The sequence below is a fragment of the Phascolarctos cinereus genome, unplaced genomic scaffold, assembly GCF_003287225.1.
Source record: "Phascolarctos cinereus isolate Bilbo 61053 unplaced genomic scaffold, phaCin_HiC Scaffold_3;HRSCAF=262, whole genome shotgun sequence".
NCBI classification, from domain to species: Eukaryota; Metazoa; Chordata; class Mammalia; order Diprotodontia; family Phascolarctidae; genus Phascolarctos; species Phascolarctos cinereus.
The window spans coordinates 142,340,597-142,362,500 of NW_027555736.1; the positions used below are offsets into that span (position 1 = coordinate 142,340,597).

A 21,904-nucleotide genomic window follows, 5' to 3' on the forward strand; every position below is an offset into this window, starting at 1 on the left:
CACAGTGAGAAGCCTGACAAAGCACCCCAATTTCTTTCCAATTATCTTTGAAATTCCTTCAAGCCTCCCCAAGTACACATTGGTGGGGTTATTCAGTTCACCTGGGGATGCTTCCTTGCCTTGTCCGGGAAGACTAGACCAGGAAAGTCTTTTACTACTACTACTACTACTACTACTACTACTACTACTACTACTACTACTACTACTGCTGCTGCTGCTGCTGCTGCTGCTGCTGCTGCTGCTGCTGCTGCTGCTACTACTACTACTACCACCACCGCCACCACTACTATTAAAATATTGGAAGGAAGAGAAGAAAAAGAAAGAAGGAAGGAGGGAGGGAGGGAGAAAGGAAAGGAGGAAGAGAAGAAAGAGAGGGAGGAAGGAAGGAAGAAAGGAAGGAAGGAAAAAGGGAAGAGGGAAGGAAGAAAGAAGGGAAGGAAGGAAAGAGGGAAAGAAGGAAGAAGAGAGGATGGGAAGAAAGGAAAGAGGAAGGGAAGGAGGGAAGAAGGGTGAAGGAAGGGGGGAAGAAGAGAGGGTGGGAAGGAGGAAAAGAAGGAAAGAAGGGAGGGGGAAAGAGGGAGAGAGGGAAGGAAGGAAGGAAAAAAGAAAAGAAGGAAGAAAGGAGCAAAGAAAGGAAAAAGGAGTGGGAGGGAAAGAGGGAGGGAGGGAGGGAAGGAGAGAAAGAAAAGCTCAGTTTATTTTTTTTAAGGGAGGGTTTTGTTGGTCTTATGGTTGAGGCAAAGGCTGTTGCTTTTATTACAAGAATTATAAATTAAGCTTAGGGATTTAAACTGCAACAGCACGGCAGAGCCCATTCTTCTCACGAAGAATAAATGACACCATGGCCAAGAACTTCCACTGAAGCCAAAAGCTGGGCCCAAGGGAACTCGTCGCTGCCACAGGCCCAGAATCTTGTGGAAGCTCTGAGTGCGCCAGTGCTGTCTGGCAGAGCCAATGAGACGAGCTCAGCGTGATGCCATCATCAGAACCCAGTGGCCTCCCGCTTTGGCGGTGTGAGTTGAGCCTCCACACACGCATGCACTCACAACTCAACAACAACAACAACGAGCCCTCTTTGGGGGACTAATCCACCTGTGAGTCAGTAGGGAGGGAGAGGGTGGCACTCAGATGCTCCAATGATAATAATGAACATAGAGGCTTTCAAAGTACTTTATATGCATCACCTTATTTGATCCTTGTGGAAGGCTTATAAAGCAGGTCCAGTGTCCTAGATTTGGAGTCAGAGGGCTTGGGTTCAAATCTTAACTCTGCTACTTACCACTTGTATATTAAGGCAGTAGCTAGCGGTACAGTGGATGGAATGAGTCAGAAAGACCTGTGTTCAGATTTGGCCTTAGACACTTACTGGCCGTGTAACCCTGGGCAAGTCACTTAACCGCTGTCTGCTCCAGTTTCTTCACCTGTAAAATAAGGATAATAATAGCACCTATCATGAAGGGTTATTATGAAAATTAAATGAAGTAATATTTGTTAAAGAAACACTTTGCCCAGTTCCTGGCACATACTAGGTTCTTTATTCCCTTTTTTTCCATTCCCTTTCTGTTGGGTAAGTCACTTTGGCCTCTCCGGGCTGTACTTTTCTCTTCTGTTAAATGAGGCAATTCAACAGGGTGACCTTTAAGGTCCATTTCACCTCTAGATCTCCGGTCCTATGACTGTATGACCCCATTTTACAGGTAAAGAAGCTGAATCTCAAATCTCTGGCAGATACGCCATGGGCTAAATAAACATTTGTGACCTGACCTATACACCTAATCACCACGTATAACATAATTTCTATTGGAAAACCTATTCTTAGTTCCAAATGACTGATTTCCAAATGAGCTTTTTAAACTTGTGCTGGTAAAACCTACTTTATCACATATATAAGTAAGATGACAGCCTGGGAAACGAATTTTAATTTTCATTGGAGACATATTTAGAAAGAAAGTAAATCTCTCAATGAACTGAGCATAGAATTTTTGGTTAGGAAGGTGTTCAAACTGTGGCTAGCTCCTCCAACTCCTCGGCCCCTCAGACTTTGTCATACACCAACAATATCCATTACTTCCAGGAAGATTTCCCTGATAACTTGTGAAAAATACTTCTTTTCAAGGCCATTGTTATAAGTGTAATATTAGCACAAGCTGATAAAACAAAACAAATGCCTAAAAATTGACTCCCCATCTGTGATATATGTATCACTCTCCCTCTGTGTAAATTGTTCTAATGCATGAAGGTGGGAAAGGGAAACTGGGTTTGGAAACCAACAAGTAGTCTAGTTGGGCTAAATGGCAAGTTAACAAAAGGGATTAAGGTGAAATAAGGCTCAAAGTGCTGACTAAAGCCGAGATGCAAGGCTAGTGAGTCTGTATTTTTTCTTAAAGGAAGTAGAGAAGACAGGAGTGACATGGCCAGACCTGCATTTCAAGAAGAGTATTTTGGCATTTGTGTAAAGGATGAATTAGAGTGGGGAGAAACACCTAACTATGTTAGTTGCTAGGAATCCAAAGATGAAAAATGACACAATTTCTATCCTCGGAGAAGTTATAGTTTCTTTCTATCTACTGGTTCCCTACTTATCTGCTGCCTATACACATTTCCATATCTCCCCTATCTATAAAAAAGAAACAAAAAAACCCCCCAACCTCCCTTGATCCATTCATCTATGATAGCCACATTTCTCTCCCCCCTCACCTTGGCTAAATTCCTAAAGAAAGCCATCTACAATGAGTGCTTTCACTTCTGCTCTAATTTTCTTCTAAACCCTCTGCAATCTGACTTCCAACCTCATCATTCCACTGAAACTGCCTTTTCTAAAGTTATTAATGATCTTATCTTTTCATTGTCAAATCTAATGCCTTTTCTTAATTCTGATTTTCCTTGACCTCTCTGTCACATTTGATATAGCTGAACCCCTTCTTCTGGATACTCTCTCCTCTCTATGTTCTTGTGATACTGCCCTCTCTTCTCTTGTATTATTTGCTGGATCTTTCTCCAGGTCAAGCCTACTAACCATGAATTGTCCCCAAGTCTCTGTCCTTCATCCCTTTCTCTTTTGTTCTACATCATCTACATTTGCTCTACATTATATTGTTTGTAGAGCTCATCTACTCTCATGGATCTAATTACTATGTTTAGGCAGAGGGTCCTAGATCTTTCCTGAACTCTACTTCTGCATTATCAACTGCCTTTTGGATATTTTGGTCATAGGCATTTCAAATTCAACCCCCAAAACAGAACTCATTCTATTCCCCTTCCCTAAAACTTCCCCTTCTGAATTTCTCTATCACAGTCTAGGATACCACCATCCCCAAAGTCATCCAGATATGCATGTAGTCAATCTACTTTATTTTTACAGCATCTCTCATCCATATACATCCTCTTCTCTCTACCCACAAACATCCTCCTCCTTTAAGTACTCATTACTTCTTGTCAGGACTATTGCAATACCCCTCTAATTGGTCTCCCTACTTCAACTCTCTTCCCACTCCAATTCATCCTCCACACAGCTACCAAAGGAATTTCCCTAAGTCTGACCATGTCACCACAGTTACCTGCTTGATCAGATATATCTCATCCTCTGATGAGCATTTAAAGTCCTTTATAAGCTGGCCTCTTCCTGGTTTTCCAGTCTCCTTACACCTTACTCCCACTCCCTACATACTCTATAATCCAGCTCACTAGCCTACTTTCAATTTCTTGAACAAGAAATCTCCAATCTCCATGCCTTTGTACTATTTGTTCCCATTGTTTGGAAAGCTCTGCCCCCTCACATCCATCTCTTAGTTTCTTTGGCTTCCTTCAATCCCAAATCCTACATTCTGCAGGAAGTTTTTCCTGATTCCTGGGGCTATCAAAGTCTTCTCCTTTCAGATTATCTTCATTTCTTTTGCATATATCTTGTATGTTTTTAATTATTTGCATGTTGTCTCCCCCAATAGAATGTATGCTCCTCGAGGGCAGAAGCTATTTTTTGCTTTTCTTTGTAAACCCAATTCAGTGCTTGGTACTTAACGAGTAGTCATTGAATGGCTAATATGGAAATGTTCTGCATGACTTCACATGTATAATTGATATTGCTTGCCTTCTCAATGGGGGAGTGTGGGGCTGGAGGGAGGGAGAGAATTTGGAACTCAAAATTTTTAAAAAGAATGCTAGAGTAAATATTAAAATTTTAAATGTTATTATTGATTGACAAGTTACTTAGAGAGGGGTGGGGGAAATGATATATACACATTATATTTATTCAGATCAGTATAATGCAAGGTAGAATGTGATAAGGAGATATGGAGAAAGGAGACACCTCTAGACAAATTACTCTACAAAAATTTGAGCGTAGAGATATAACTTTTTGCTGAGTGGGTTAGAGTGCTAAGGGGAACGCAGGATGATCAGAGAAGCCTTCATGGAAGAAGTCATACTTGAAGTGGACTTAAAAGAAGAGAAAGATTTTAACAGACAGAGAAGTGTGGGTTCCAGTCATGGGGAGCTAGCCGATCAAAAATAATGGAGGCAAGAAAGGGCAGGATGAGATCAGATTATACCACTTTATATCATAGGTCTGCAACTTCAGTGTCCTCCAATCTATTGCTAAATCTTGTCATTTTTACTTTCACATCATCTCTCATACACACCCTTTTCTTTGTACTCACACAGATATCCCTCCCCTTTGAGCCCTGTTATCACCTCTTGCCATGACTATTTTAATAGGGATATAATGTGAAATAAGGCACAAAATTGGGTATGTCATATTCTGAAGGGTCATAAATGCAAGAACTTTGCCTTTTATCCTACGGAAAATAAACAACTATAGAAGTTTTTGAGTAGTAGCCTGATAAGGTATTTCTTTTGCATTGGGAAAATTATTTTGGTAACTATGTGGAGGATTGGTTAGAGAGAAGGGTGTGAGGCAGAGAGCCTGGGTAGGAGGCTACTGTAGTATTTGAGGTGCAAAGTCGTAAAGGTCTGAGGTAAGGTGGCAGCAATGGAAACTGAAAAAAGGGACAGATTTAAGAGAAATTCTAGAGATAGAATCAACTGACTTTGAAAATGGATGGGATATGGAGGGTGAAGAAGAGAAAAGTGTAAAAAATGACTCCAATGTTTGAAGCTTGAGAGTGACTGGGAGGATGGTATGCCTTCAACAGAAATTGAGAATTTAGGAGGCTTAGGTTTAAGTGGAAGATGATTTCAGTTTCGGCATGTTGTAATATAGGTGGCAGCTAGATTCTCCTCCTGTATTATAATCTATTTAAAGGTACGTGGCCCATCTCAAACATACTCTAAAAATCGCTATAAAACTATGTGTTACCCTGTCCATGGATTAAAGGATCAGCTCAAGTCTTTCCTTCTCCATGTAGCTTTTCTTAACCATTCTAGCCCATAAGGCTGAATTCTCTATACTACTCATTTGGAATTTAATAATCAGTAATACCTCTGTTAATGGATTGGCTAGATTCCAATAATACACTTTATTGTCAGAAACCCTATTATCAGAGTTAGAAATAATATAGGAGATGCTGGGATTCATTACAAAATGCAAATTCCTTACCTGCTATATCCCGCTGGGATGTAATACTCCCACCTTCTTTGATATTCCAGTGAGACAGGTTATAGCTCCTTAGCTGAGCTCCCATCTCTTTCAGAGATACAAAGGCCACATATGACGAATGCCTGGGGGGTAATAATAACTCATATATTGCACAGTACTTTAAGGTTTATAGAATACTTTACTCACAAGGTAAGGAAAACTTTATTAGCCCGATTTTGTAGATGAGAAATTTACAGCTTCCAAGAATATTGCCTTTCCTTTCACTGAGCCTAGCCTTGGGTCAATCCTTGAAGGGCTAATATCTAAGACAGCCACTTTCTCCCCAGCTACCTCACCCCTAAGGCAGGACAAGTGAGACTGGAAATTCCCCATTCTACTCTCAGAATCATAGAATTTCAGAATGAGGAAGGACCTCAAAGACCACCTAATAATAATCGACACCTACAGAAGAAGTACTAGCCTTTACTTAAAGACGTCTATTAAAGAGAAGCCTATTATTTCCCAAAGTATCCCATTTCACTTTTGGATAGCCAGAACTGTTAGGAACTTTTTCCTTACAGCAAACCTAAATTTTCTTCTTGGAATTTCCACTTATTATGTTTAATTCTGTCTTCTGGGTTCAAGAAGCACAAAAAATAATTTGTCCCTTCATGACTGACCATTAGAAGATTATCCTGTTGAAGAAACATAAAGGAAATAGCATGTTTATGGGGACAAAGTCCTTAAAGATAACTAGTGTTTTAGAGGATTTGGAATTCAAAGTGATTTTGACAAATTAGAGCGGTGATTATTAATAATTCAACAAATTCAAAACCTTATGCCAGGCTGTAGCTACAAAGAAAAGAAACAGTGCCTGTCTTAAGAATCTTTCATTCTACTCAGGGAGCAGGCTCAGAGTGGTACAATGTGTACAAATAAGGAGAGTAGGGAGGGAACAAGCATTTATTACGAACCTATCAGGTTCTAGGAACTTTACACATATTATCTCCTTTGATTCTTATGACAACTCCGGGAGGTAGACGCTATTTATATGTCCATTTTACAGTTAAGGAATCTGAGACAGACATAAGTGATTTGCCCAGGGTCATACTGACAGTAAGAGTCTGAGGCCACATTTCAACTCAGGTTTTCTTGATTTCAGGCACAGTTCTCTACCTACTGCACTGCAGTAGGTCTCCAAATGGTAAACATAAAAAAATACATACAAAGTAATTTCAGGATGGGGAAAGCACTAACAGCTGCATGGATCAAAAAAGGCCTCATGTAGTTAGCACCTGAGCTAAGTCTTGAAAGAAGTTAGGGATTCTAAGAAGCAAAAGTGAGAAGGATGTTCATTCTCGGAATGGAAGACAGACTTTGAGAAGGATTTTGAAAAGGGAGATAGAATGTCATATACAGGGAAAAGCAAATGGGCCAAGTTAGCTGGACCACAGAATACATGAATGGGAGCAATGTAAAATAAGTTTAAAAAGGTAGGCTGATGCCAGATTGTTCGGGCTTTAATGCCAACTAGAGAAGTTTGCATTTTATTCTAGAGGTAATAGGGAACCTCTGAAAATTCTAGAGCTGCAGATTATTTTAGCAAGATTGTTTTGGTAGCTGTGTGGAGGATGGGTTGAAGAAGGGAAAGATTAGAGGCAAGGAGACCAATTAGGAAGCTATGGTTATAGATATAAAAAAAGAATTATTTACTTAGAATCATCTTCCATCTCCTCCAAACACATACACAAATATAAAGGAGTTGGAAGAACGAGGTAGACACCAGAATAGAATAATATTTAGAGCACAGACTGGATTTTTGAAGGTATTATTATTATTATCCTTTGAAAGCACAGTAAACAAAGGAAAATCTTTTATGGTATTTTGAAAGTTAGTATTATATGCAAATGTGTTATCAGGCATAGAACATGTATGAATTATAAAGCTATCTTCCCACTATACTGTTAGGCTCTTATCCAGCACCCGGTTTTGTTATACATATTTTAAGAGGGATTTTAATTAGGTAAAACAACAAATTAAATTTTAATATGATGCTATGATTTGTCCTATAAAGAAGGAAGCTATAGTTGACCTACTAACTGTCGTTAAGTTTATGAAATGTTATATGAGGCATTCAATTCCACAAGCATTTAATAAGGGTCTACTATGTGCAGGGCATGGTGGTAAGCCCTGAGAATAGAACAACAAACTAAAACAGTCCCTGACTTCAAGGGGCTTACATTCTACTGTGGGATACAACATTTAGATGGATAAATAAATAATATGCCATTTGAGGAAAAGAAAGCATGCTCTTTAAAGCCATCTACTTTCCATCTAGGAAGTTAGGAAACATTCAGAAAGCATTTGCTATTGATTAGGAGACTCAAAACTCATTTAAATCACAGCAAGAAAGGCTTTAAATAAAAGAAGGAAACACTGACTATGAATAGTTAAAACAGGAATGGAATCAAGTTCAGTGGAGATTTTGGAAAACAGGATAATCATCTGATTAAAGCAGCAGAGTCCTCCAGAAAGACATCTTGAGACACATTTTTGGACTTGGCCAGTATGGGAATTAATTTTGCTTATCTATGCTTATTTGTTATAACTTTTTTTTCTTTTTCTTTTTCAGTAGGATGGGGAAGGTAGGAGGGAGGAAAAATGCTTATTAATTTTTTTATTAAAAAAACCCAAAAAGACCTCTTGAACACCTGGTTTTTACAGAAAATATAGAGCAGTAATTTATTTTTAACCTTGTGACAGTAGGCTCTGTTGACCCTAGTAGTGATTCTTTAACAAATTATGCAGATGGGAAATCTGCATTTGCATCATCAACTAACGTTCATTGATTCATACAGTGCCCAGAGGCTGCTACCAACTCTAGTGTCTGATTCAGTTAGTCCACTTGGTTAGGATGTAGTCCTAATAAGGTCAAGGTCATAGGTTCAATCTCATTTTGGGATTCAAATGTGAGCAAAACCTGTGGCTCATGGCCTTAAGTTGAATTTCCCAAACCCAGCCACCATCCTTACAAATATCTGTTTTAATCAGGACTTGAGAAAGGCAGTAGATAACTTAGTACAAACCTCATCATTACAGGAAAGACAGCTTAAAGGTCAGCAGCATCCTCTTTCTATATGAAAGAAAACATTCATGTGTTACGAAATGAGTTAAGGAGGTAAAAAAAAACCCAATAATAATAAAAGGGAGAGGAATCAGAAAATTTAAATCCCCTAAATTTCCGGGGGGAATTCTGCTATGTAACGGGAGTTTTTGAAATAATTCAGCATTTGTTTTCATTTCTTGGATTTTTCTCTTCTGTCCCATCTAATGTTGGTACTTCCTAGCTTGGTGTGCTGCTGCTGGGTGGGGGCCAGAGCCAGCTCATTCCTTCTTGTCATGTTATCAATATCCATCTTCTTGAACTTCTATACAAATGTAGCAAATGTGTCCATTAAAAATCAGACACTAATTGCTTGTGGAATCTTACAGAATTTGAACTTAAGCCCCTTAAGAAAGCTTTGTGTGAAAGGGCTGGACAGAGAGTTGCATGGGACAAGAGTGTGGGCTGACATCTTTTTAATGCATTCTACCATGTGATCAAAGGAATAACAACAGCACTTTTTACCATGCAACCTTACCTTGCAAATGATCAAGTGCTTTGGTCTATAGGGCAGACTTCCAGATTAAATTCAATTCAAAAAGTATTTATTGGGTACCTACAAAGATAGTGTGGTGTTGTAGAGGGTACACTGGATTTGGAATTAGAGGATTTCTGAATCCTGGATCTGTAACTTCCTACTTGTGTGACTATGGGGAACCAGAGGGACGAGCCGGGTTCCTAATCTAGATAAGTGGGAGATGGAAAACATGATGGAGATCACAATGGGAGAAACAGGATAAACACAAGGAAGTGAGGCTATGGGAGTTCTGAAAAAAGAGATCATCAGAATAATCAAAATTAAAGGTTGCTTAACCTTTAGGCTTCACCTACAAAATGAGATTAGATAAGATCACTTCTAAGATCTTTGCCAGCTCTATCTACCATCCTGTGATTGTGACTAGGGGGGAGAGAGGGAAGAAATAGGACATGATATCCATCACAGAATGATCCAATCTAAGAGCTGGAAAGGATCTTAGAGATCATTTAGTCCAACTTCATCATTTTACTGATGAAGAAACTGAGACCCACACAGGTGACATGTCTTACCTAAAGCCACACAGGTCACTAGAGCACTGGACTTACAGTCAGAAAGATCTGGATTTAAATTCTGATTCAAACTTTTTATTAGCTGTGTGACTTCAGGCAAATCATTTACTCTTTCTCAGCCTTACTTTCTTTATGTATAAAGTGGGAATTTCATTGGGTTACTGTGAAGATCAAATGAGAAAATGTACATAAAGGGTTTTGCAAACTCAGCATAATAGGAGCTATTATAACTATCTAAGCTTTTTTTGGTCTCCAAATCCAGCAATGAGCACTCTGACCTTAATATATAACACTCACAAGAGGCTTATGATCTAGTTGGAAGCAGTGGCGAAACATATCAACCAATTAGAGAGCAGTATAAAGACAGTAACACAATATTCAACTGAACTTAATGAAATGCTAAAATATATGGCATTCACCTAATAAGAACAATTATGCTATGATATTCACGTGAATGAAAGAGAACAGCAGCGCAGTCTAACATAGTAAATAATGTAAAACTCATTCAATGCTTTGCAATGCATGATGGGATAGGAGTGGTAAGGAAGATGAGACCAAGGGGTAGGGGTAGGAGTGGGGGGGGGGGCAATAGATGAAGGGAGAAGACCACAGCATGACTTGCAAAATGTCATCATCTTCATTCTCGGGAATCACTCCTATCAGACTATCACTTATCCAGCCATCATTCTAATTCAAGCCAACACCACCTCTAGCCTGGACCTCACCTTTCCCCAGTCCAATCCATCTTTCTAACAGCTGCCAAGTGATTTTCCTAAAGTCTGATAATAAGTCTGATAATGTCACTCTCCTGCTCAATAAACTCCAGTGGCTCCTTATTACCTTTAAGATCAAATGCAAACTCCTCTGTTTGGCTTTTAAAGTCCTTCTTAATCTGTTCACAACCTATATTTCCAAGCTTCTTAAAGTGTATTCCCTTTCAAGTAATGTCCAGTCAAACTGGCCTTATTTTTTCTTCACACTCAACGTTCCATCTACCCTCTTTATGGCTGGAATGTAATACTGCTTAGAATCCCGGGTTTCATTGAAAACTTAGGTGAAGTGCCACTTGCACTTGAAGCCTTTCCTGACCCTCACCCCTCCTCCTCCATTGCTACTGCTTCCCCCCAACCCCAGGAAAATTTTTAAAATTTATTTTGCATCTCTCTGTCTCTCTCTCTTTCCTCATGTTGCCTCCCCTTACAGAACGTAAGCTTCTCGAGTCTGGGGACTGTTTTCATTTCTCTCTTTATATCCCCAGCACTTAGTACAGAGCCCAGCACACAGTGGGTGTTTAATATACTTGCAGATTTTTGACTATCAGCTGGAAGAAGGGCCTAGAAGTGGTGCTAGACAACTGCAGGGTAGGGTATTCAGGGAATAATATTGTCCGTGTTAAAGCACACAGCGGATACTCTGCAGGCAGCAGAATCGGCAGGACCCCACGCTAAAGACCACCGGCCCCGCAGGGTAGGTCCACTTCTGGCCTGAGAATTCTGGGGTAAACTTCTGTATTAGGAGGCGTCCAGGATCGGAGGTGGTCGACATGAAAGAAGTCTTACACACAAAGAAACAGAGAAATTCAATTTCTCTCCCCGGGTGGCAAGGCTAACAATATTTTAGTCCCTTCCCTTAGGTCCCCTCCCGGGTAAAGAAATCCCCGGGTCCTTCGTCTGCAGTAGGTCTTCAGAAGCCTACTCAGCTTAGAGTACTCACGCCAAAACCTTGCGCATCTCTGAGCTGGGGAACGCCCGAAGATCACGGAGGGACTACAAGTCCCATGGGCCCCCGGGGCGCGGGTGGTGATGACGAAGACCCCCAGGATTGGCCGAGCGGGGCGTGGCGCGCAGGCTGGCAGAGGAGGGGCTGGGGCGGGGCGAGCGGCCCCCCTGAGGCCACACCCCCGCCCTCCGCCCCCCATCCCCTCAGCTCCCTCCCCGGTCAGAGGGACAGAGCGAGAAGATGGCGAAGACGTACGATTATCTCTTCAAGCTGTTGCTGATCGGAGACTCGGGGGTGGGCAAGACCTGCCTCCTATTCCGCTTCTCCGAGGACGCTTTCAACACCACCTTCATCTCCACGATCGGTGAGGGGCCGCAGGGGCTGGGGAAGGGATGGGTGGGAGGGAGGGAAGGGGGGGACAGCAACTAGAAATGCGGGGGGAGACCCTGGGGGACGGGGCGGGGAGACCGAGGGGACGTGGGGCAGGGAGAGACCGTGGGGACGGGGCGGGGAGAGGAGAGAGAGGGCACAGGGAGACACCCTGGGCGACGGGGTGGGAAAAGAGGGGACGGAGAGAGAGGGGACGGGGGAGACCTTAGGGGACGGGGGAAAGCGAAGAGAGGGGATGGAGGGGGAGCAGAGAGGGCAAAGGGGGAGGAGAGAGAAGGGGGACAAGTGGGGAGATCCAGGGGGATGGCGGGAGGAGATAGAAAGGACAAGGAGAGAGGAGAGGGGACGAGGGAGGGGACAGGTGTGAGGAGAGGGGCAAGGGAGAGACCATGGGAGACAGTGGGGAGCATAGGGGGACAAGAGAGGAGACCACAGTAGGATAGAAGGGAGGAAAAAGAGGGGACAAGAGGGAAGACCATGAGGGATGGAGGGAGAGAGGGGGTAAGGAAGCAAGGGAGGAGACCATAGTGGGACAGAGGTGAGGAGAGAGAGGGAACAAGGGAGGAGATCATGGAGGGTGGTGAAGAGTAGAGGGAGCAGAGAGGGGTATATGGGGACGAAGGGTACAAGAGAGGAAACCAGAGGGGATAAAAGAAAGGTGAGGGGGGGACCAAGGGAGAGACCGTGGGAGGACAGGATGGAGGAGAGATGGGGAAGGAACATGGTTCAAGGGAGGAAATCATGAGACAGGAGAGAGGAGAGAAAGGGGATATGGGGGACACTATGGATGGACAGGAGGGAAGAGTCCAGGGTGGGGACTGGGGGAAGTAGAGAGATGAGAGGACAGGAGCAAAGAAAGAGAAGACTAGGAGGAAGAGAATATAGTAGAAAAGGAGGAAGGGAAGAGGAGCATGAAGGGAACAGGAGGGAGGAAAGAAAAGACATGGAGGAGTCAGGAGGGAAGAAACAGAAGGAAGTTTGAGACAGGAGGGAGGAAAGAGGGGATGTGGGGAGATAAGAGGAGAGGACAGGAAAGAGAACATGGGAAAAGGGAGGGAACATCAAGGTGGAAGTGAGGGGGCAGGAGACACATGAAGGAGTACAGGAAGAAAAGGAATGTGGGGTGAGAAAGAAGATGGTAAAAAGGGGCATGGGGAACAAGGAGGATGGGAGGGAGGAAGGACAAGAGAGGAGAACATGAAGGAGGAAAGAATGGGGTATAGAGAAGACAAAAGGGGATGTTGGGGGGATAGGAAGGAGAGGGATATGATTAGGGAAAGAAGGGAATAAACGGGAACAAGAAGGGAACAGAAGAAAATAGAGCATGGGGAGGGACATAAGAAGGGTACATGGAGGAAGAGGAAGGATTTGGAGTGAACAAGCAGAAAATGGGGACAAGAGAGGAGATAGGACAAGAAATGGGAAAGAAGGATGAGAGAAGAGGGAACATGGGGGATATGAGGGAGTAGAGCATGGAGATATCATGGGAGGAGACCAAGGAGGCAGAAGAGGGAGGGGTAAATGAAGATAGGAAGCAATGAGAGGAAGTCAAAAGAGGGACCTGAGAAGACAGGAGGAAAACATGGGGGAGTGACTGGAGGGTGGAGGAGGGAGGGGAAAAGGAAACCAGAAATATGAGAGGGGTAAACCTTGAAGAGGGGAGCATGGAAGGAATAGAAACATGGTTAAGGGAGGAGAACAGAATAGGGAAGAAGGGAACTTTGTGAGTATGGGAAGAAGGTTAAATTAAGGAGAAGGGGAGAGGGTGAAAAGGGGGTAAGAGGTTTGAAGAAAGAGAATGAGGCAGTACAGGAAGAGGAAAGTAAAGGGGGAAAATGGGTGGCAGGAGAAGACAGAAATAGACTGGAGGAGAGAGGAGCCAAGTTAGAGGGAGACAGGAAAGAAGAGAGCAATAATGGGGTAGGAAAAAGGATGAAAATGGGAAAGTGGAATATGGAGGGAGAATGTAGGAACAAGAGGAGACTGAATCTAGATAAGTGTTGGGGAGTGGAGAACTGAAAGAGATCAGAATAGGGAAATGGAGTAAAAAGGGGGGAATGGGGCTATGAGAGAGTCCTGGAGAGAGGGATCACTGGAGCAAGAAAAATTAGGGTGGGAGTATAGAGAACAAGTGGAGAAGGAAAGAAATGAGGATAAAGAATAGGCTAATAGGAAAAAGAGACAGTAAAAATAAAATCAAAAATGGAAAGTAAATGTGAAGAAATTGGGGGAGAAAATATGAGAGTCTTGGAGAAGAAATGGAAAGGAGTAGGGGTGCTGGATTCTTTTCATAGTAGCTTCCACTTCCCTGTGCTTTTACTTCTTTTGGATGAAATGTAAGGGAGAAAGATATAAACATGGACAGTGGAATGATTTAATTTTTTATTGATACTAAGTATTACATTGTTGTAACTGAAGGAATTTGTGACTTTTCCTTTTCTGAAGCTACACCTTCAGGTTTTTACTTTTGTTTGTTTTTTAAAATTTAGATGTTCATTAACTTCCTAGCCAAAGAATGTTATCTTATGCTCTTTTCTCCTTAGCTCTGCTGCATATCTTTCTGTGGTTTTCATAATTACTTGTTAAATGTATTACAACATGCTGTTTACCTCAGTTGGTGACCTCTAATTGATTTGACAAGGGTTTTTTGGTTTTGCTGGAAACTGACCTTGTAACTTTGCTACTGGTAGCCATTGTGTTTTCAGGTATGTAGCAATATATGTAGCAGTCTTGCTACAAACTTCATATTAGAATTAAAGCTGATTTTATGCTGGGTACAGAGTTGGCATTGCTTTCATTTTTCTTATTAAACAAGTACCTGAGTAAGAAACAACTATGGTTTTCCTAGTAAATTAATCTGTCCACTTCAAAGCCTTATTAGTATGTCATTCTTACATATATGAATATAGTACTTATAACTTGTTTCATAATGAGTTACTGGATTAGGAACCACCACGAGAGGTACTTTTGGGGAGGGTATATTTGAGTCATCCACCTTTATGGTTTTTATCTCTACATGTGGTTTAAAAATAACTATTTTGTCGTATTTTATAAGCCAAATATTATTTTTTAAAAATTAGCTCATTTGCCTCCTAATTTTCATATGGACTTGATCAGGGGTGGGGAACCTGCGGCCTCAAGGCCACATGTGGCCCTCTAAGTCCTCAAGTACCATCCTTTAACAGAATCCAAACTTGACTATCTAAACTCATGAGGTGTTACAGTTTAGGGAAGTTTGGGCTGCTGATTCTTAATATGTGTGAGACAAAGTACAGTCTTCATGGGGTTTTTTCTTTTCTGAGGAAGCAATGCCATCCTTCACATGTTTTCATAAGGGGTTTTGTAGGAGCTGATATACAAACTAAAAGGAGTTAAGGTCTTAGGATGTTACTAATTTCAAAACTATAAAACACTCCTTTTTTTCTTTGTTGAGGGTATGCTCTTGCCTATAGAGAGTATAGTTAAGTTGAGTATCATATTGTTTCCTCATCTCCTTTAAGGTTGAAGGGAACAGAATCCATCAGTACTTTACAGATAAATTCCTCAGACTATGTTTGTTTGTTTTTACTTGCTCTTTTTTTGTTCCATTATTTTTATTTTCATTATGTTTCATATGTTTATCATAAGGATATCTATGAGTTGCTTTTATTTCCCTTTAAAATAATAGTTTCACAAAATACTTTTCATTGTGAAGAATTTTAGTATTTGCTTCTGAAAAAAATCTATTTTTAAATTGTTGAAATACAACTTCTGTGGAGGGTAGCATTTATTAAAGTCATTCATAGTAGTTCCATGTAACAGTTTAGGGAGAGAAGCAGGAATAAAATTGAGTCTTCTCTCATTGGATTTTAGATCTCATATTGTCCTTGAAATGTATAGGTAAGAGGGGGTGACCTGACAGAAAGTAACAAATAACAGTCTTTTGAAACAGCAGACGAATTTAGATTCCATGAAACCTTATGAAATCGCATGTGTATGTGGGTGTGGTAAGACTAGCAATCTTCGGTAAAAAGTACCAAGTCTTCTGTAATCACAGGTATAAGAGTGGAGTTGATGGAGTTTTTAGCAACAGTACTCTAGCTAAGGCTGGGCAAAAGGTTTATATTAGAACAGATAAAGGAGACTACCTCCTACCTTTATGTAGGAGTCATTGCTATTTTCCTAAAAACTTACGTGCACTTTGTGAGGTTTTCTGTCAGAGTTCTGAGGAGCATTGCCACAGGCTTCCTAATGAAACTGAGTAAGATCCAAACTACTGTCATTCCTTGGAAAGAATCATCTCTTCCTCTCAGACTTCTTTACACCAGGGAGTGACTTAGTTTTTAGTACATGCATCAACCAGCAAGCACTTATTAAGTGCTGAGTGTGTGCCCATAATCATGTGGGAGATAAAAAAAAAAGAAAGAAAGAAAAGAAAAATGATCCCTACCCTCTTGTGGTTGGCAGTATAGTTTTGGAGACAATACATATCAGTGTAATTTCCCTATGTTGAACTCCTCACCCCATGCTATTTATTTATGTTTCCATATTTAGTAAGTAATCGAAATCTACCTCTACTTAGAATCATAATATAGATTTTTCCAGTTGGAAGGATTCTGAGATACCATTTAGTGCAACCTCTTCATTTTATAAATGAGAAAACAGAATGAGAGTGAAGTGATTTGTCTGAGTAGCCCAGCTGGAAATCAAGAACCTAGGTTTCTCCACTCACCATCCAGAACTTTCATCTGAGCATTTATGGTGATTCAGGACCTCTCTTCATAGGACAAGGAAAATAGCACTCTAGGTCAGGCTGCTAACTTTTTCCAGTTAGGAAGTTAGAATTTAGATAAATCTTATATTTGGAAATTTAAAATATTCCTGTTTGCATCAGTTGACTCAATTTGTTCAGGGAAATAGTTAATGTTAATTTAACAGAGTTAGCCTAGCATGTACCTGTACTTTGCTCACTCTTTTGCTTATTTATTGTGTTCCATAATTTCAGGTTAGGAGATCAAAGTGCATTAAAGTTATTGAAATTTAGGACATCGTGGGGCAGTGGAAAGTACTGGATTTGGAATCTAAGTACCTGGGTTCCAATCTCAGCTATACTGCTTACTACCTGTGACCGTGGGCAAATCACTTAACCTGTTCAAACCTTAGTTTTCTGTTCTGTAAAATAAGTTACCTCTGAGACTCTTTCCCAATTCTGAATTTATGATCATCTGAAAATTTGTTTTCATGCTCACTGTGACAAAAAAGATCCATTCAGTTTCAGTATGTTTATAAAAGTTGAGTGTAATTAAGCCAATAACATTAGATCATTTTGTGCCCACCAGTTGGGGAATGGCTAAACAGGTTGTGGTATGTATGCCATAAGAAATGTCAAACGTGAGGAATTCAGAGGAACATGGTAAGACTTGTATGGACTGATGCATAGTAAAATAGAACCAGGAAAACAATACATAATACATAATTATAACAATAGAACAAAATTGAATGTTTTATAGTTATAATGAATAATCTTGTCCCCAGTGAAGAGATGAGGGGAAAAAAATATCTCTCTCTGTCTCTCTCTTTCTCCACATATACATAGACATATATTCACTCTTACATACATATCTATTTATCTTATTTGTTTCATTTTATGTAAGGAATATGTAACTAGAAAGTAAACATTTTATACATAGTATATTATTTCAGAGACTGTTGTCTTATTCTTCTGAAGTTATCAACAGATATGCCACCTAAATATTGTTTACTCTGACATCTTATGGTACCTTTTATACTAACTACTTTTCAGAAAAAATAGTGCTTAGTAATAGGTGATGTAGGGTAAAAGTAGTACTACCAAAATAGTAATGTGAATATTATAATGAACTAAAAAATTGAGTGGATCATAGAATTACAGATTTCAAGAAATAGATAGAGTGATAGTGCCAGTCACTGTGCTGGATCTCGAGCTAAAACAGACCTTGGAGGTCTTTGAATTTGAGACCCTCATTTTCCAGATGAAGAAACTGAGGCACCAGGAGATTAAGTAACTGCTCAAGGTTACCCAACTAGTAAGTATCTGAGGCAGGATTTGAGTTCAGGTCCCAACAAGCACTTTGATCATTACACCAGCTAACTACTGGATATTAAGGATAGGGTGTGGAATATGAGAATTCTGGATAAAACCTATAGCTACAGTTTAAGAATAAATGGACTCAGGAAGAGTTATAGAAAGTGTCTTACACCAGAATTATAACTCACTGCAAGGGTTAGCTCACTGTAGTGTGGCTTACAGCCTGAATCAGATTAAAATGTCGTTGAGAAATGTTTAATAAAATAAATGCAAATACAATATGATTAATATTAATTTGTAGTTTTCTCAGTCAGTATGTAGCCTTCAGGGTTCATTACTATTTGAGTTTGATACACAGTAACAACTTAAGGAGCATCTCCTTGTCAGGAGAAATTAACCAAGAAAAGTAAAAATAACTAAACATGTGTTATTTTGATAGGTGATAGGATAGTGAGTTGAATATAGGTGAAAATTAGAAGTTGTTTTTGAATTAGATATTAAAGTGAATCTGATGAAAAGTGTATGTTGTTGTTCAGTCCTTTTCAGTTGTGTCTGACACTTCGTGACCCCACTTAGGGATTTTTTTAGTAAAGATGCTGGAGTAGTTTGCCATTTTCTTCTCCAGCTCATTTTTACAGATGAGGAAACTGAGGCAAGCATGATTAAGCAACTTGTCCAAACACCTGTTATGTGTTTGAGGTTATTTTTGAACTCAGGTCTCCTCGCTTAAGGGCGAGTACTCTATCCACTTCACCACCTAGCTGCCCAAAAGACTGTATAACTGGAACTAAAAAAAATATGGAGTTCTTGGAATCCCTAACTTCCTTCCAGGCTTGGTAAGATTTTAACTGCTATTCAAGGCCTTTCTTCATCCCCACTATCCTCTCAGTTGTCAGTGCACTCTCCCACATACAATTACTTCGATTGAAGTTGGCCTTAGGGCATTTCAGGTTACTGGATTAAATTTGAATAAAAATGAAGATGGTTGGGAGTAATTGTGCTTGAACACTAACAAACATCCAAATATCCACTCCTGCATCCCTGTAACATTCCTTGCCAAATTTATTTGATGCATTTTTTAAAGCCTCCATTTAAAAAAATATTTTATTTTTTTCCAATTACATGTGAAACAATTTAACCTTTGCTTTTTACAATTTTGAGTTTCAAACTCCCATCATCTTTCCCCTGCCCCTGTAGAGAAAGCAGTTTGATAAAGGTTATCCATGTGCAGTCATATAAAACATTTCCACATTAGTTATGTTGTGAAAGAAAACACAGACCAAAAAGAAAAAAGAAAAATAAAATTTTAAAAAAAACCATTATGCTTCCATCTGCATTCAGTTCTATCAGTTCTTTCTCTGGAGGTGGATAGCATTTTTCATCGTAAGTTCTTCATAATTGTCTTGGATCATTGTATTGCTAAGAATAGCTAAGTTATTCACAGTTGATCATTGTACAGCATTGCTATTACTATGTACAGTGTTCTTCTGGCTTTGCTCATCAGTTCTTCTAAGTCTTTTTAGGTTTTTCTGAAATCATCCTGCTCATTATTTCTTATAGAACAGTAGTATTCCCTCACAATTGTATACCATAGGTTATTTAGCTATTCCTCAATTGATAGGCATTCCTTCAATTTTTAATTTGTTGCTGCCACTAAAAGCTGCTATAAATGTTTTTGTAAATGTAGAGCTTTTTCCTTTTTTTTTTTTTTCAAATCTCTTTGGGATACAAACCTAGTAGTCGTATTGCTAGGTCAAAGGGTGTGCACAGTGAAGCTTCAGTTTTAAAGTGATATCTTAGGATGAGGACATTTTATTTATGTATCAACCTTTCCAAATTGTTAAACTGTGGCAGATTTAATACTCTGATTTCTTTCCATTAATAAATAGAAGTACTGAAGAATACCAAATCAAAAATGGATGAAATCACTTAGTTTGCATTAGAAGAGCCATTTCCTCTTTGTCTTTGCTTATTAGCCTGAAACAATGCAACAGATGCCTATTAACAGTTTCTTCCTTATTTTTAATTGTCAGATGGAGCTGTGTTTGTTTCTGTTCTATGCCCCATATAGGGAAGTGGGTTAGAGTTGTTAAGAGTTTGAGCTGAATAAATCAAATCCTTTTGTAAAAGAGAATATATATATTAAAACTTACTGTATAGATTTAGTAAAACTGATGTTTAGTTATTAGTATTTCTCCTTAGCAGACCAGCAATAAAATTTAAGACCAAAGTAAAACATATTACAGATTGGCAGCTATCACCATTTTAAAAAATTCTAACCAATGGATAGAGCACCAGCCCTAGAGTCAGGAGGACCTGAGTTCAAATTTGCCCTGAGACACTTACTAGCTGTGTGACCCTGGACAAGTCACTTAACCCCAATGGCCTAAAAAAAAAAATTCTAACATATCATTGTTGTATCAAAGAACAGATACAGGGTACTCTTAAAATTACATTGCTTTGTATTATATGTTAATTATAGATTTAAAGATTAAAACGTTATTGATAGGAAGCTGTTGTATGTGATCTAACTCTAATTCTCTTGTTCTATGACTTCCTTTTTTTGTTTTTTCCCCATTTTTACATTAATTAGAAATTTAAAAAGAGTACTTCTATCTTTATAATAACTGATGCTTACAGTGTCCCTTAAAAAGTTTTCAAAGCAATTTACATAAATTATCTTACTTGATCCTTACTACAAACCCATGAAGGGATAGGGACTTCAGGTGTTATTATCCTCAGTTTACAGATGAGGAAACAGATTTGAATGTGATTTGCTGGTGGTCACTCAGCTGGTGAATGTCCAAAGTGGGATTTTTGAACACAGGTCTTCTTACTTAAGTACAGCACACTATTCACCATCATCTGCCTTTTAAAATTGCCTATGGATTTTGGTTCCTGGAATATTATTTAGTAGGTAATAGTAAGTAGATTGAAATTTGAAATGTAGTTTTTATTTTTTCTAAAGATGGGCTTCAGGTAAAAACAATAAAATACTGTGTCTTTCATTGGTACTGTGTGGGATGCCACTCAAATTAAAAAAAAACACACAGAGGTATCCAAGGAGAAACAGAAAGTTAATTTATTATTATTATATCAAACCTCGAGATTTGGGTGTCCCTCCACCAGAATACTCTGATGAAAGGAGACACAGACAGAAGCAAAGGACCTGATTATATACCCTAATGGGCAAATTCCCCCCTCCCACCACCTGGCCAATATTTGGCTCACATTCTCAATGTCCATAGAAACTGAAAACAAAACAATGAACACAATATACATATCTATATTTCTTAGTTTGCTGAAGTAATACCAAAGAAGCAATTAAAGATGTGCGGTCAAGCTAGATACTGTACTGTATAGCCAGGTCACCATGACCGAAATATAGCAACAGGTGCATCAGCAAAATACAGGGGGGCTTCTTCAGGAGTTTCAGGCTTGGCAAACTTTAACTACTGAACAGTGACATAAGGGGGGTGTACTTGGGGTTGAATTCCCGTAAATAGGTGATTTCTAGTAAATTGAAACTTAGGCCTATCAGGCTGCTATGCCTGCCTTGAGTCTAATACAATTTCTATTTATTCTTCTAAGAAGTTTTCATGGGACCCTCATCCCACTCAGCCTTATCCCAAACCTTAATTACGCTGAGGAGTCTTCACTGGGACATCCCATTCAGTACTAGAATAATAATAGCTAACATTTATATAGCACCTACTGTGTGCCAGGCACTGTGCTAAGCACTTCACAATTACAGTCAATCCTCAACATTTGCATGTTTAACTTTTGTGACTTCAAGTATTGGAGTGATTTTATTAGTAACGTCACTTTCACTTTCATACACATTCATAGCTATATGCAATAGAGAGAAAAAAGAGAGGTGCAATGTGCTCTTGCATTCTGGCAGGCACTCCCCTAGGTAGACTTAGTGTCCTGCTTCCCCCACTGCTTGTGGAATCCCAAGTGTCCAGGCTGGTGCAGTGCCAATCAGCACAGCCCCCACTGAATC

The 21,904-nt window shown here is 39.8% G+C and overlaps 1 protein-coding gene and 1 long non-coding RNA gene across 3 annotated transcripts in view; one reads left to right on the plus strand and one right to left on the minus strand.

Annotated features, from left to right (window-relative positions):
• Positions 1–1,152: 1,152 nt before the first annotated feature.
• Positions 1,153–5,672, minus strand: LOC110195771 (uncharacterized). The gene is made up of 2 exons (XR_002321001.2): positions 5,555–5,672; positions 1,153–1,421 (listed from the first exon to the last, which is right to left on the minus strand). It is a non-coding gene; the product is annotated as an uncharacterized LOC110195771 (long non-coding RNA).
• A 5,992-nt stretch (positions 5,673–11,664) lies between these two features.
• The window catches only part of RAB8B (RAB8B, member RAS oncogene family), a 76,350-nt gene continuing 66,110 nt past the window's right edge, over positions 11,665–21,904 (plus strand). Inside the window, exon 1 of one of the 2 annotated variants that reach the window (XM_020968653.2) lies at positions 11,665–11,826. In XM_020968653.2, the coding sequence (XP_020824312.1) occupies positions 11,703–11,826 (124 nt within the window). In that variant the 5' untranslated portion in view covers positions 11,665–11,702. The remainder of the gene's footprint in view (positions 11,827–21,904) is intronic. The other variant, XM_020968652.2, reaches the window with a different exon arrangement.